This window comes from Rhodotorula toruloides (genome assembly GCF_000320785.1).
Source record: "Rhodotorula toruloides NP11 unplaced genomic scaffold Scaffold18, whole genome shotgun sequence".
In the NCBI taxonomy this organism is placed as follows: domain Eukaryota; kingdom Fungi; phylum Basidiomycota; class Microbotryomycetes; order Sporidiobolales; family Sporidiobolaceae; genus Rhodotorula; species Rhodotorula toruloides.
In genome coordinates this window covers 336863-350566 of record NW_015622978.1, presented here as the reverse complement: position 1 = coordinate 350566, position 13704 = coordinate 336863, and the positions used below count along the sequence as shown (strand labels likewise).

Here is a 13704-nt window from a genome sequence, read left to right as displayed (position 1 = left end):
ACACGGACGATCGGCTCGTTTCTTTCCCTTTCTATCTCGCGGTACTGTACACACTGCAACGCACCTGACGGCACGATTTGGGACGACCAGCGGGCTTGGTGGGCGAGAGTCGTCGTCTGCGAAGGTCTCGCGAGGATGCCCGGATCGCTCGATGTCCCAGCGACGTACCGCTTCCTCTCGCAGGTATAGCGATACTCCATTTGACGCTCGAATTGCTTGGAAGAAGGTGGCAGCAGTCGTGGGGACGCCATTTGATCGCATCTCTTCGCGGAGAAGTTCGTCTCGCAAGCTCGTTCGCTTCTCTCCGCCCGTCTCCTTCGCGCAGCGATGACGATCCGACTGATTAGATTTCGCTAGACCAACGCGGAGAAAGAGGCCAAAGGGGAATACGAGAACTAAGGTGGGGGAAGAGAAGAAGCATCTACACGGTGAGGAGGACGAGGGGAGCTACAGAGTGGATAGAGGGCAAGTTCCGACCAAGCAGGGAAGCTATAACCGTTCCAGCACACGCTCACTCCTTGCCCTTCTTGCCGCTCGACGAGAACACGCGGGAGAAGAACGACTTGCGCTTCTCCTTGCCGCTGTTGATGCTCGGCGACGGGCTCTCGTCGCGTCCGCTCGCGGCGCCGAGCGCCTGCCTGCCCGCCTGCTTGCCGAGCGTGCTGGCCGGGGTAGTCGGCGCGGTCGTGAACTGCTCGGCCTTTTGCGGCGTCGCGGGGGTCGAAGCGGGAGCGGCTGAGCTGGGAGCGGTCGTGCCGGGCTGGGCGGTCGTGGTAGGCCCAGCAGGGACGGCCTTTGAGCTCACGGGAGCAGGCTCGACGGGCGCGACGGGAGGAGCGAGCGCGGGAGCTGTGCCGCTGCTGACGCGAGCCGGAGGGGAAGAGGCGGTGGGAGCGGGAGCGGGCGACGGCGGGAGAGGCTGCGAGGGAGGAGGCGGGAGGGGCGACGATCGGGCAGGTGCAGGCGCAGGAGCACTCGTCGAAGCAGTGCTGGCGGGAGCGACGGCGTTGTAGGCGGTCGGGACGGCGTTGCTGCCCTGCTGCAAGGCGACCGGAGCCTCCGAAGGCGTGATAGGCGTGATGTCCTTGGCAGGGAGAGTGGGCGCTTCGGCAGACGACGAAGCAGTGCCGGTCGAGGTCGAGGTCGGAACGACGGCCTTGGAGACGGGAGGATGAGGGTCGGGCTTGTCAGTTGCGACGGGCGCCTCATTCGCGGGCAGCTTCGTCACGACCTGGTCTGGCACAGTCGACGTAGCATCACCGGGAGCCTCGCTGACGGGAAGAGGCGTGATCTCCTTGTCGGGAACGCCCGAAGTTGCGCCGGCGGCAGCGGCAGCCGAGGCGGGAAGGACGGTCGACGCGCGCTTCGAGGTCTCGGCAGCCTTCTTCTTGCCGAGGTGGAGAGCGTCGAAGAGCTTCTCCTTGACGTTGACGGCCTGGTGCTGCGCCTGCCCGTACGTCTGGTGCGCGAGCTTCTCCGTCTCCTGGCGGGTGTGGTCGAGGTACTGCTCGGCGGTGTGGGCGGCGTCCTGAAGCGTCTGTGAGCCGGCCTCCTTGGCATGCGCGGCGTGAGGGTGGACGGCCTCGACGACCTTGTGGCCGAGGAGCTCGACTCCAGCGACGGCAGCTCCGACAGCAGCGATACCGGCGCCGATCAAGGGGGCGTCTTCAGGCTTCTCCTTAGGCGCGATGAGGCCCTCGACGGGCTTGTGCTCGGGCTCAGCAACCTGCTTGTCGGCAGCGGCCGTGACGTGAGCTTCCGAGCCAGCGCCGACGGGGACAGAGGGAGCAGCGGGCACCTCCTCCTTTGCGACGACGGCCGTGTGCTCGTCGTACTTGGGCGCCGCAGCCGTCGAGTGCGCCTCGGGTCCGGCTGCGCCAGCGACGGCGGGAGCGACGGGTGCGGGCTCCTTCGCGACAACGGCGGTGTGCTCGTTGTACTTGGGCGCGGCGGCGGTCGACTGCGGGCCGTTGTCCTTGGCGACAACGGCAGTCGTGTGCGCTTCCTGTGCGACCTGACTGGCGGACTCCTGCACCTTGGCCTGGGCGGTCGACGCGGCGGACGAAGCCTGCGCCGAGAGGTCCTTCGCGGCGGACGGAGCCTGCGCCAAAGCCTCCGTAGTCGTCTCGGTGGCGGACGAGGCGAGAGAGGCGAGGCCGGCAGCAGCGGCGCCAGCAGTCGCGACGACGGCAGCTCCGAGGGTAGCGGCTGTGAGGGGCAAAGTCAGGCCGAGTTCGAACGAAAGACGAGACCGGTAAACCTTACCAGCGGGTCCGACGGTCTCCTGCGTCTTGCCGGCGAGCTCCTTCGCCTTCTCCTGGACCTGCGGCGCAACCTCCTGGACCTTGGTCTGCGCCTGCGCCGCCAAGTCGGCCGCGGTTGTCTGAACCTGCGCAGCCGTCTCCTTCGCCTGCTCGGTCACGGTAGCGGGAGCGTTCGAGGTGTTGGTAGCCGCGGTCGAGGTGGTGGCGGGAGCGGTCGAGGAGACGTCTCCTGCGACCGTCACGCTCGAAGAGGGCACGGGGAGGACGGCGGAAGTGTCGGTGCCGGACGAGACGTTCTCGACGACAGCGATGTGCTCGGGGACTGCAAGCAGCTCGATGTAAGCGGTGGAGTGGAGTAGCAGCGCGAGACGAGCGCACCGTGAAGGACGTTGTTGACGTTGCCCGAAAAGTCGGTCTCGGTCGGCTCGTCGTGGTTCGGCATCCACTGTCCGTCGACGACGTACTGCAGAGCGTGGAAGACGAGTTGGTAAAAACGAGTCTGACAAAGGAACGGCGCGGCAAGAGCGCATCGACCCAACGCACCTTGTAGAGGACCTTCTTGCCGAACGGAAGCTGGACGTGGCCGGCGAAGGACCCATCTGCCTGCTTCGTCAGGGGTGGGAGGGAGCTATTGCACACAATGGGAGCGCGCGTGCGTGAAGCAAAAGACGGTCAGCAACCGGGACGCAGCGAGGTAGGAGGAGAAGGTGCGCACCACTTCCACTGTCGGTGCGGACGCGCGCATTGATGCAACGGGTCAGTACGAGTACACCTCGCTCCCTCAGCGCGCGAGAAAGCCCCAATCCGTCAACCTACATCATCGAACGTCCCGGTCGCCTGCGATCGCGTCGATGACAGCGAGGAGCGCACGGGTCAGTGACGGAGCGGCAGTGAGCGCTGTGGGAGCCAGTACGCACGACGACCGTGCTTCCGTGCCCCTTCCTGCGAGCGTGCGAGCGATGTTAGCCCTGTTCGAGTCGGGCGATGAGGAGCGCGCTGTTCTGGAGCTTGAGGGAACGGCGCGCGCGAGGAGCAAGACGTACCAGGTGAACGTGTGCGAGTACGAGTCTGTAGCCATGCGCGCGGTGTGCTTCTGTGCGAGTGCGAGTGCGGTGCGAGAGCGAACGCCAGCTGTTGACGTCCTCGAAGCCAGCGGGGCAACGCAAGAGACTTTTTCTCGCCGGTGGACTGACAGACTCGCTCGAAAAAGAAGACTGGCAGACAAGGGCTTGTGGAATTGCAGAGGTGCGCTTGGCTTCAGGCGCTGTCGCGACGACGGAGAGGGAGAGTTGCGGGAGGAAAAGGGTGGGCGTGCCGCGACAGGACTTCGAAGGCGGATCCGCTACGTGCAGACGAACCATCTCGACGCTGTCGAGCCGCACAGTGAGCGCACTCGGACGGCGGCGGGTGAGGGTGGATCTGTGGGAGGCGAGGAGGTCAGTTTTGAGAGGAAACGCTTCGCTCCCGCCTCACCAGGTCGTAGATCATCTTGAGCGCCCTGCAAAGCTCCGCGGCGACGTCCCGACAGTTCCTGCCGCGAGTCTGCTCGCCATACAGCCGCTCGTCACCTAGGGCAGGCCAGAATGGCTGCAGAAAATGCACGACGTCCTTCGCAACCTCGGCTCGACGCCGCTCGCCCAGCTGATCCATCACCCAGTCGTAGAAGAATTGGTAGCCGCAGATGTCGTGCGTGTCGTGCATCCGGTCCATGAGCTCGTGGGCATGGATGGCGAGTTTGCTGACGTCGCACGTCTCGAGGTAGATCCGCGCTGCTGCGAGCCGGTCGACCAGGTCCCATGCAAGCATCACATTGAAGACCGCAACGCACGCTGCGTCTTTGCGCACGCCTCGACTCTGCCCTTCGCTTCGGACGCGAAAGTCGAAGCCTTGCCAAACGATCTCCAGCTCGTAGGCGAGGACATCGACGAGCGGGAGGACGAGAACATTTGCTCCGGTAAAGTTGACGGTCGAGAACGGTGCCGCGTCTTGTCCCGTCCGAGGGATGCCGGTGCACATAGCGTCGCGAGGCGGAGGTGGCGAGCTGGTATCTCTGGACCCAAGAATGAGGTCCGGCTCAATGACTAGGTGGTGCTGGACGAGGACGTTGCTATTGAGAGAGAGAGAGAGAGAGTATGTGTGTGAGCATGCGACTGCTGCGCACAAAACGCGTTCGCTCACGTCCAATCGAGTCCACCGTCGTGGAGCTCTCCTGCAGGGACCAGCAGCTCCGGGCTATGCTTGACTTCCTCAGCGTACATTCGGAGGGCACCGTGATTTGCCAGCGCGAGGTGAGTGGCGAATCGCCCGCGGACCAGCTTGAAGACGTCGATCGTGAGGGCAGCGGTTGTCGCAGGTGAAGGTGAGCTGCCGGCGTATTCGTCCCACACGCGGAAGTCCAGAGTCTGTAACCTTGACCTGTTACGACGCTTTCCCAGTGCGACAAAAGCAAATCCACCTGCAAGTTTGATGGCAGGCCCACCGCCCACCAAGCCTCTTCGACCAGCGGCGAGCGATACGTCCCTGGCAGACCATATGGCGTGCGAGCTCTCTCATGGAGTATTCCTAACGCGACGGATCCTGCACATCGCCTTGTCAGCAATTTTCGTGACCACGAGACCCCCGACGCACTCGACGCGTAGAAGAAGTACTCTTCGTACGAACGGAAGCCGTGCTTGATGTGCCTTTGTCTCCGATTCTGGGCCTCCTTTGCTACATCGCGGAGGGTGCGGCGCACGAGGGTCGCTGCCTCGAACTGGCTGGTCGGACCGAGCACGGTAACGCGGTCGGGAGGGAGATGAAGCTCGGAGTCTGGGGAGAAGCGCTGTGCGAGGCGAGGAGCAGTCATGGCGCAGTAAGGTGGATGGCCTAGAAGGAGTGGGCGAGAAGAGAAGGAAAGCCAGCAGCCTCGTCGAACAGCATCCGCGGATCATCCGCCGAAGAGGAGCTCCTGCTCCGCAACGCCTCAAGGTCTGCGTCCTCTCAGCCCGATCTGAGTCTTCCTCCCACTGCAGTCAAGCAGAAGCGACCGTCCCTCCCGTCCTTGAACAAGGAACAAGGCCATTCAGGCTGCAAGCCGCTCGAGTCGCCGGCTGTTCGACCATGCTCGCCTGCCCTCCTCGGACGCACGCCAGCCTTGCGCGAGACGCCGCCAGCGTGCAAGATCGTACAGTGCAGTGCTACTGGCTCAGTCCTGCCGTCGGGCGCCTCTGTTGAGGGTGTGGACGGATGTCGAGCGGGGTGGGTGATGAGGCTGGCAGCGGGACGAGGGAGCGATCGTAGGGCGAGCGAGGGCGCTAGATAGCTTAGGGAGACGAACACGAAGTGTTCGAACACCTAGCGAACGTGCCAAGCGAGAGAGGCCAGTGACGGCGGACTCCAAGCGGCATCAGCAGGCGAAGTGGTCTACCGAGGTATCCTTTCTCAGGTGCTGATTCAATCGCAAAGCTTACTCGAGACTCTCTCATCCTGTGCGCAAACTGGCGAAGCTGAACGGCGCTATGCAGAAAGACGTCTACCAATTCCTCGCTCTCCTCCGCTCCGATTTGGCGTGTCCTGCTCCTTCGCTCCATCCTCCGCTCCACCTGTCTCGTCGAGCTAGGCATTACGGTCACCAGGAATAAAGGCAGGATGGGGACGGTGCGGGTGGGCGGACGTCGAGTTGGCAGGCGGGTGACGGGCAATCTGCGGGCGAGGGGAAGATCGGTTAGCTCAGACGGGCAACAATGAACCTCGAACGGACTCACCAGGGTGTGAACAAGGGCAAAGACATCGCGCAGGAGAGCAGCAGCTTCTTGGCGATGCGACTCCCGGTGTGCTGCCGACAGGCGCTCGTTGGAGAGAGACGGGAAAGTCTTGTACGTTGTCCACCGGTTGACGACCGTCTCCGCCAAAGGCTCACGACCGAAACGAGATCCAGACTGTCGTGGCGCGAAGTGCTGCATGATCCAGTCGTACATCCGACGATACCCGTCGGCGCCCAACCACGATGTGGCTGCATGCTGCGCATAGGTGGCGAAGTTGTGCAGGCTGCATACCGATTCGTTTGGGTTGGACTTGTAGAGATCGTAGAGGAGAAAGAGGTTGAGCATGTTGAAGCAGGTGTAGGCGAAGCGCACGCGGACGTTGGCTGGCAAGGCTGTGTCGAACGCCCGCCAAATCTCCTCGACCTCATACGCCATGAGGACAGCGAGAGTGTGTGCCTTGACACGAACGACGACATCGGCTGATCTGTCAAAGCCGGATGATGGCAGAGCGACGTCGACTGCGACGAGGCCGATGTTCGGCAGGCGAAGCATGAAGTCGCCCGGAAATCTGACGAAGTGCGCGATGAATGGCTCGCTATGCCTTCCGATTCAGTACCGAGTCCATGGGGGAGAAGTCGTCTGACTCACGACCAAACTAGCCTGCCGTCTAGCTCCTCGTCGACCGACGGCAAGACAAAGGCGGGGCTCAATCTGTTCTCTCGCACAATCGGCTCGAGAACGCCGGAGCGAGGGCGAAACTCGTCGGCGAGGCGAGAACGAACGAGTTGTTCCGTCAACTGGTTGATGTCGCTGGATATGGGTATCGTTGGACGTCCGTAGCAGGTGCGCAGCGCAACCGGCTGGGCGGAAGCTTTGTCAGAATGCTGTAGCCCCCAGTAAATCAAAGGAAGCAGCGCACCTGCCAGTAAGGCCGACAGCTGGCGCGCAGCCACGCTTCCTCCATCAGCGCTGAGTGCTCTGGCTCATCATGAAGCCCAGCCTCCACACGCAGGAACTGACGGAGCAAGGCGGCGCCGTTCGCTCCTGGGTTACTGCCGTCGTCAGTCACGGGGCGTCCTCATGGCGAGAGAAACACGCACCGGTCGAGACGAGGGAAAGGTCGCTCCACGCAAACACCTCTGTCCCGTCCGTGACGCCTCGCTCCCGCTGCCTCTGCCCGGCCTCTGCGACCTTCTGTACACACAAAGCCGCAACGTGCGTCTGGCCGGTGAGACCCGCAACCGTGACGCGGCTTGGGTCGAGGTAGTGGTCGAAGTCCGGCAGCAGGCGCTGTGCTTCGCCGTAATCCGCAATGAGGGGAGCGGGTCGGGGCATGGTCGGAGAGACTGCGAGTGCCCGGAGAGACTACGAGTGCCCAGTGAACAGAAGGAAGGAAACGAAGGTCGAGCAAGGCAAGGAGCGTCGCCACGGACAATCCGAGACCCGGGGGAGCGAGGGACCGGGGCATTCCCTCCTATCCGCCGTCCCTCCGGAAGTTTTGGGATAGGAGGGAGTCGATGTTCGAGGCAGGAATGGCAAGCCGTGGCGAGCGAGGAGAGAAAGGGACACGGCCAAGGAGCAGGCTAGCGCTCACGCAAGCCCGGCTCCGTCTACGTTTGCCAGCTCAACAGATGGGCGACTCCGCATCGCTCGTCGTCCAGGAAACCTCGCCTGAGCTGCGAAAGAGCGATGGAGACAGACGAGGCAAACTCGGTTGCGGCAGGGGCTGGGAAGGCAGCGATAGGACTAGAAGCATTCCTGAGCAGTCCTGATCAGCAGTAGCATCCCATACAGCCTTCCAGCGAGCGAGAAGGGAGCGGTCGAAGGGAGACGGCCTCGTGCGCACACCTCGTCGCCTGCTTTGTTCGCCGTCACTTCACGTACGTCTCCTGCGCACTGACTCAGCGCCTCCAAACACTCGTACTGACACTCTTGTCACTCCTAGCGCCCACGAAATGGCCGGTGAGTCCCTGCCGCCGCGATGCCGCCTCGAACTCGACGACAGGATTTGCTCGCCTCGCACCCCGCCCGCCAGCTCGCTCGGGCGACCGCTTGCATGCAGTGTAACGGTGGATGAAGCGGTGGAATTAGGATTGGCGGGACTGGGCGGGATCTGCGGCGCGGAGGCGAGGAGCATTGCTGCCCGGAAGAGTGTCGGGTCGAGCTGGCTCTCGAGGCGGGTTTCGCGGGTCGAGGGTCGTTCAAGGCGGGCGGGAAAGGCACAGAACGGCCAACGCAACGAAATGGCGGAATCACGGGGTTCAGGCGACTTGGAACGGGTTGCTGACGGTCGTTCCCCCTCCCCGTCCCTGCTCGACTTCACCCTCGACGAACGATTCACGCTGTTCCACCCGCCGTGCCGTCACACGCATGTTCTGGTTATTCCCTTGCACTTCTCGACCCGTCGATACCGATTCACGCCTACCTTGCCGACCTCGACCACCACCCTCTCCTCACCCCACTCCTCCCTTTATCCCGACCGCACGCCAATTTTACCGCACGCAGTCACCTCGATCTCGCAGCGCAAGGCGCACAAGGCCCACTTCGGTGCCCCCTCGTCGGTCCGCCGCATCTTGATGTCGGCGCCCCTCTCGAAGGAGCTCCGCGCCGAGCACGGTGTGCGTCGGCTGTTCTACGTGGCGTGCACGGGAGGTGTGGAGGATGAGGGGAGGCCTGTTTAGGAGACGCGACTGACGTGTGTGAGGTGGGTTATCGCAGGTCCGCTCGATCCCCATCCGCAAGGATGACGAGGTCAAGGTGCGTTCATACCGCTATACGCTTGCTCTGTTACGTCTCATTGACGAGTTGGGTCTCGTACAGATCGTCCGTGGCACCTACAAGGGCCGCGAGGGCCGCATCAACACCTCGAACCGCAAGAACTTCCGCGTCTTCGTCGAGGGTGTCTCGCGCGACAAGGGCAACGGCGCGACCGTCCCCATCCCCGTCTCTGCCTCCAACGTCGTCATCACCAAGATCAAGATGGACAAGGACCGCACCGCTTTGTTGAAGAGGAAGTCGACCAAGAAGGGCGAGGACGTCGAGATGAAGGTGCGTCCCGCTTCCGCTCGAGTGCTGCTCTGTCTCGAAACGCTCGCTGACCGTCCTTGCGTGTTCTCGCGTCTCGCCGTGTGTAGTAAACCGTTTCCCATGGGCTGTAACGGTTTCGGGACTTCATCACTATTCCTGCGCTTCCCTGTCTCTCGCTCGTTTGCTCTTGAGAGTTGGCTCCGGTACGAGCTATTGCGTCGTTCTGCTTGCTGGCCAGCGTGGATGCTTTTGAGAAAGAGAGAGCACCTTGACTTTCATCTTCTCCCCATCGCGGTTGTCAACTCGCTCGCTCACTTGTTCTCTGCCCTGGACCTGCTCCGACTGCACAAGAGCGCAGCGCCTGCTCAGAAGGTGCCATGGCGCGCTCTCCCCGCCCACCAGCGTCCGGCTTCGCAGAATACTATACCCCTTCGCGACGACCGTTCGTCGCGCCCTCCTCGTCCCACTCAACGCCTCTACTATCCAGCTCGCCGCGCATCGCAATCCGACTGCTCAGTCCGGGCGGCCGTTCGCCCGATCGAGGCGCACGAGGCGGCGCGCTCTCGTTTCTTCGCGTACCGGCGAGACTGAAACGAGCAGCGTTGGCTGTTACGGTCGCGCTTGTTCTGGGCGGATTAGTGTATGTGGTGGTTGACTCGGGAAGCTTGGGCGATGGGATGGCGGCGGGCAGGTTCATGCAGGTCGGAGGGTTCGGGAAGGACTATATGGGTCGGCAGGAGGAGGAGCAGGTGCGGTTATTGGCGAACGAGACTGGCGGTTTGCGGTCCACCAGCAAGGACAAGGGAAAGGAGAAGGAGTGCTTGCTGTTCCCCTGGCGGGAAGGGTGCGACATTACCCCTGCGAAAGACCCACGAGATCCGTTCGAGGGTCTCGAGTTCCAAGAAGAGGGCGGCCATCTCTACTATCCTGCCGTTCCCGCACCACGGAAACCTCGACGACCCGGCGAGCGACCACGACCACCCGATTCGCAGCCCGTCGACCCCTCTCAGCAGCCTCATCCCATCCACTACCTCATCCAGCAAGCGAAGGAGGACTGGAGTGCCAAGTTGCACCGCCAGTCCAAGACACTCGACGAAGCTGTCGTCGAGTACGAGCGGCGGTACAAGCGGCGACCGCCCAGAGGCTTCGACGAGTGGTTTGCGTTCGCCAAGAAGAACGACTTTGTCATGGTGGACGAGTTCGACCTCGTCATGCGGCAGGTCGAGCCGTTCCTCGCTCTTCAGCCGTCGCTACTGCGGGAGCGGCACGAGAAGCTGCAGTTTGAGGAAGACTTCTGGATGCAGGTGCGTCTAGTCTGCCTACCTCTCCGAGACTCTCGCTGATGTGGCCTCGGTTCGCAGGACAAGGCGTATACCATTGAGTTGAAGAAGCCCATCGATGTGCGACACACTCGCCCCCAGATGACGGTCTACGGCCCAATGAAGACGACGAACGACCGGTCTGACCAGACGCTCAAGCTGCTCGAGAATATCGCTGAATTCCTCCCCGAGATGAACCTGACCATTACCGGCCACGACACGCCTTGGGTGACGATGAGCGGTGAGGCGCGCGTCAAGCATGTCGAGGCAGCGAGAGCGGGCAAGTGTGCGTCAATTCGGTGTCCTCGAGCTTTGCCGCCTTCTGACGTCTTATGGTCGCGCAGTTCTGACCGCAGAAGAAGCGAACGACTTCATGGACAACTGGGCCTGGGACGGCTGGGCGCAGATCTGTCCGCCCGATTCGCTGCTTCGCCAAGTCCCGTCCGTCGACGAGCGTCTCCAGAAGCACCGAATCTACACCGAGCCGAAGCGGCGCAGCTTCATCTACGACCACGTCGAGGCTATGGACCTCTGCTCGCACCCCGACTGGCAACTCATCCATGGCTTCACGGCTTGGCCCGGTCCGCGACCTGGCATCCTCTACCCGCTCTTCGTCTCGACCACTACCTCGATGCACTCCGACCTCCTCGTTCCGCCTATCGACCAATACGACCGCCCGAAGGGCAACGATCCGGCGTGGGAGGAGAAGAAGTTCAACAAGGTCATCTGGCGAGGGACGACGACGGGCGCGGATCTCAACGTCGAGCATCATCGCCAATGGAGTCAGAGGCCACGACTGTGCCGATGTGAGTTCGTTCAGCCGCGTGGAGTATATCGTAGCTAACGAGCTCGCCGCCTGCAGTCCCGTTCCAGTCCGGCTCCGTCAAGCTGCCTTTCGCTCCAGCTGACAAGCCTTCTCGCCCCGGCCCCGTCTCGACCCTCGTCTCGCGCGCCCAAGCTCTTGCACAAGAATGGTTCGACTTTGCTTTCCTCGGCAGCGCGCGCCAATGCGACGACCCGAAAGTCTGCGCCGAGTTCGAAAAGGACTTTCTCTGGTCCGACTGGGTTAGCGAGAGCGAGCAGAACGAGTACAAGTACATGCTCGACGTCGATGGGAACGGCTGGTCCGGACGCTTCCATCGCCTCATGAGCACCAACTCGCTCGTCCTCAAGTCCACCATTTTCCCCGAGTGGTATTCGGACATGATCCAGCCCTGGGTCCAGTGCGTGTCGCTTTTCAAGTCTCTGTCAAATCTCGCTCACACCGTCTCCTGCAGCTACGTCCCCATCCAGATCGACTTCAGCGACCTGTGGACGACGATGGCCTTCTTCCTCGGCGACGAGTACGGCAAGGGCGCTCACGACGAGATCGCCAAGGAAATCGCTCTCGCAGGCAAGGACTGGACGGAGAAGCATTGGTGAGCCCGTCGTTCGCAGCCGTTCGAGCGCAGGCTGACCCTTATTGCGTTCGCAGGCGCTGGGTCGACATGGAGGTGTACACTTACAGGCTCATGCTCGAGGTGCGACGCTTCCCGTTCCTCGTGTCGCTTTGCATCACTGACGTCCCTCGCCGACAGTACGCGCGCATCATGAACCGAGACGAGGACGACCCGACGTCTTGGGACTTGTAGACGGAGAGGCGCTTCCGCCCCCGCTGTTGTATTCTTCCTGCATCGTACTGCATTAGACGACCCTTCACGACATCGAAACTGTACTCGGTGGCGTTGAAAGCGAGCGCCTTTTCGGACTTAGCAACTTTGCGAGGTCGAACGCTCGTCCTCCGCTGCTCACCACCGTCATCATGGCCGCCCAGCCGCAGTTCGCAGCGCCGTTCCCGCCCACAGTGCCCGTCGCAGTCGATCCGACGTACTCGTCGTCGCTGCCGGGCTTCCTCGCGCCCGTGGGCAACCTCCTCGACCGCCTCGACGCCGCCCGCGACCGCCTCAACCTCCCCGACCCGGGCAAGCACGAGGACCTTGGCCGCGAAGTCAAGCGTGCGTCCACACATCTTTCTAGCTCACCGCCAGCCACCCGAGCGGCGTCGTTCCGGACTTGACGCTGACCCATCTCTCGCCCTGCTCGCTTTCATCGCTCGTTCCCTCGACACTCGCTGGGCTGGTTCGGCCGACGCAGTGACGCACTTGACCAACTACACTTTCGATGGAGCCCGTGCCGACCTCGCCAAGACGCTCTCGCAGGTGCCGGCCTTCCAGGTCACGCACTCGTTCGTGGCGGGCTCGCAGGGGGGACCGATGGGCGGCATCAACCCGGGGACGTACAACTTTGGCGCAGTCTACGCGACGCCCAAGGTGAGCATCCGGAGACCGCGGCGAATCCCCTGGCCGCCAGGCTGACTCTCGCTTCCGAACAGACCTTCATGCAGGGAATGGTCGACAACGAGGGATCGGTGACGGGACGGTTCAACTACGGATGGTCGCCCAAGAACACCACCAAGATGTCGGTCCAGGTGCGGAGCAGCGACTCGAAAGACGGCTTGCGCCTTCACGCTGACACCTACGCTCCCACACAGCTCGCTGCTTCTGCCGCCGCACCCTCCATGTTCTCGCTCGAGCACGACCGCGTCGGCAAGGACTACACCCTCTCCGTCAAGGCTTACAACCCCTCCCCCGCCGACTTGACCGGCTCGTACATCGCCGCCTACCTCCAATCCATCACCCCTCACTTTGCCGTCGGTGTCGAGACGCTCTACCAGCGACCGACGCCCGACATGGAGGACTGCTCGCTTGGCTACATGGCCAAGTGGCACAACGTGAAGAAGGACGAGGCGGGCAACCAGCTCAAGGACTCGTGGATCGCGACCGCGCAGGTCATGTCGCAGGGTATCTGGCAGGCGACGTACTGGAAGAAGCTCGCCGACCGCGTCGACGCAGGTGTCGACCTCGTCTGCATACCCGCCATGAACCCGCGCGAGCGCAAGGCGGTCGCGACTGCCGGCGTCAAGTACGACTTCCGCACGGCCACCTTCCGGGGTCAGGTCGACTCGACTGGCAAGGTTTCGGCGCTCTTGGAGCAACGACTGAGCCCTGCGTTTGCGCTATCGTTGGCGGGCGAGATGGACCATGTCAAGGTGCGTTTGCGTGCTGCTTTCGCCCCCGCTTCCCTCGCTGACCTCTGCCTTTGCTCCCTCGCGTCCAGCAAACGTCTAAGTGGGGTTTTGGGGCGAGCATCGAGAGCGCGTCCGAGGAGGCCATGAGTTATGCGATGAACCACTCCGCCGAAGCCGCGATCCCTCCTCCTCTGTAGATAGATCTGATCAGGAATGACATAACCCCCTCTCCCCGACCAATTCTCCGCTTTCCTGCGACGAACTGTGCATTGCCCTTGTCTTGT

At 62.7% G+C, this 13704-nt stretch overlaps 6 protein-coding genes across 6 annotated transcripts; 3 read left to right on the top strand and 3 right to left on the bottom strand.

The window, feature by feature from the left end:
- Positions 1-511: 511 nt before the first annotated feature.
- On the bottom strand, positions 512-3342 carry RHTO_02458 (Carbohydrate-Binding Module Family 48 protein; the record flags this gene model as incomplete). The annotated part of the gene is made up of 8 exons (XM_016416133.1): positions 512-2208; positions 2266-2586; positions 2643-2727; positions 2808-2892; positions 2980-2987; positions 3081-3101; positions 3182-3206; positions 3308-3342. The coding sequence occupies 8 exons, from the start codon at positions 3340-3342 to the stop codon at positions 512-514; spliced, it is 2277 nt and encodes a 758-aa protein (XP_016271961.1).
- A 359-nt stretch (positions 3343-3701) lies between these two features.
- RHTO_02457 (uncharacterized protein) lies at positions 3702-5109 on the bottom strand (the record flags this gene model as incomplete). Its single annotated transcript, XM_016416132.1, has 4 exons — positions 3702-4371; positions 4443-4666; positions 4720-4841; positions 4893-5109. The coding sequence occupies 4 exons, from the start codon at positions 5107-5109 to the stop codon at positions 3702-3704; spliced, it is 1233 nt and encodes a 410-aa protein (XP_016271960.1).
- Positions 5110-5858: 749 nt separating this feature from the next.
- RHTO_02456 (uncharacterized protein) lies at positions 5859-7342 on the bottom strand (the record flags this gene model as incomplete). The annotated part of the gene is made up of 5 exons (XM_016416131.1): positions 5859-5945; positions 6008-6602; positions 6656-6867; positions 6927-7051; positions 7108-7342. 5 exons carry the CDS (start codon positions 7340-7342, stop codon positions 5859-5861), a joined length of 1254 nt encoding a protein of 417 aa, XP_016271959.1.
- A 620-nt stretch (positions 7343-7962) lies between these two features.
- RHTO_02455 (60S ribosomal protein l26) lies at positions 7963-9144 on the top strand (the record flags this gene model as incomplete). Its single annotated transcript, XM_016416130.1, has 5 exons — positions 7963-7969; positions 8513-8625; positions 8726-8764; positions 8828-9055; positions 9142-9144. The coding sequence occupies 5 exons, from the start codon at positions 7963-7965 to the stop codon at positions 9142-9144; spliced, it is 390 nt and encodes a 129-aa protein (XP_016271958.1).
- Positions 9145-9711: 567 nt separating this feature from the next.
- RHTO_02454 (glycosyltransferase family 90 protein) lies at positions 9712-11984 on the top strand (the record flags this gene model as incomplete). The annotated part of the gene is made up of 7 exons (XM_016416129.1): positions 9712-10338; positions 10396-10639; positions 10698-11159; positions 11216-11576; positions 11631-11771; positions 11828-11873; positions 11931-11984. 7 exons carry the CDS (start codon positions 9712-9714, stop codon positions 11982-11984), a joined length of 1935 nt encoding a protein of 644 aa, XP_016271957.1.
- A 170-nt stretch (positions 11985-12154) lies between these two features.
- On the top strand, positions 12155-13617 carry RHTO_02453 (mitochondrial import receptor subunit TOM40; the record flags this gene model as incomplete). The annotated part of the gene is made up of 5 exons (XM_016416128.1): positions 12155-12347; positions 12487-12662; positions 12725-12820; positions 12884-13441; positions 13510-13617. The coding sequence occupies 5 exons, from the start codon at positions 12155-12157 to the stop codon at positions 13615-13617; spliced, it is 1131 nt and encodes a 376-aa protein (XP_016271956.1).
- Between the last annotated feature and the right edge of the window lie 87 nt (positions 13618-13704).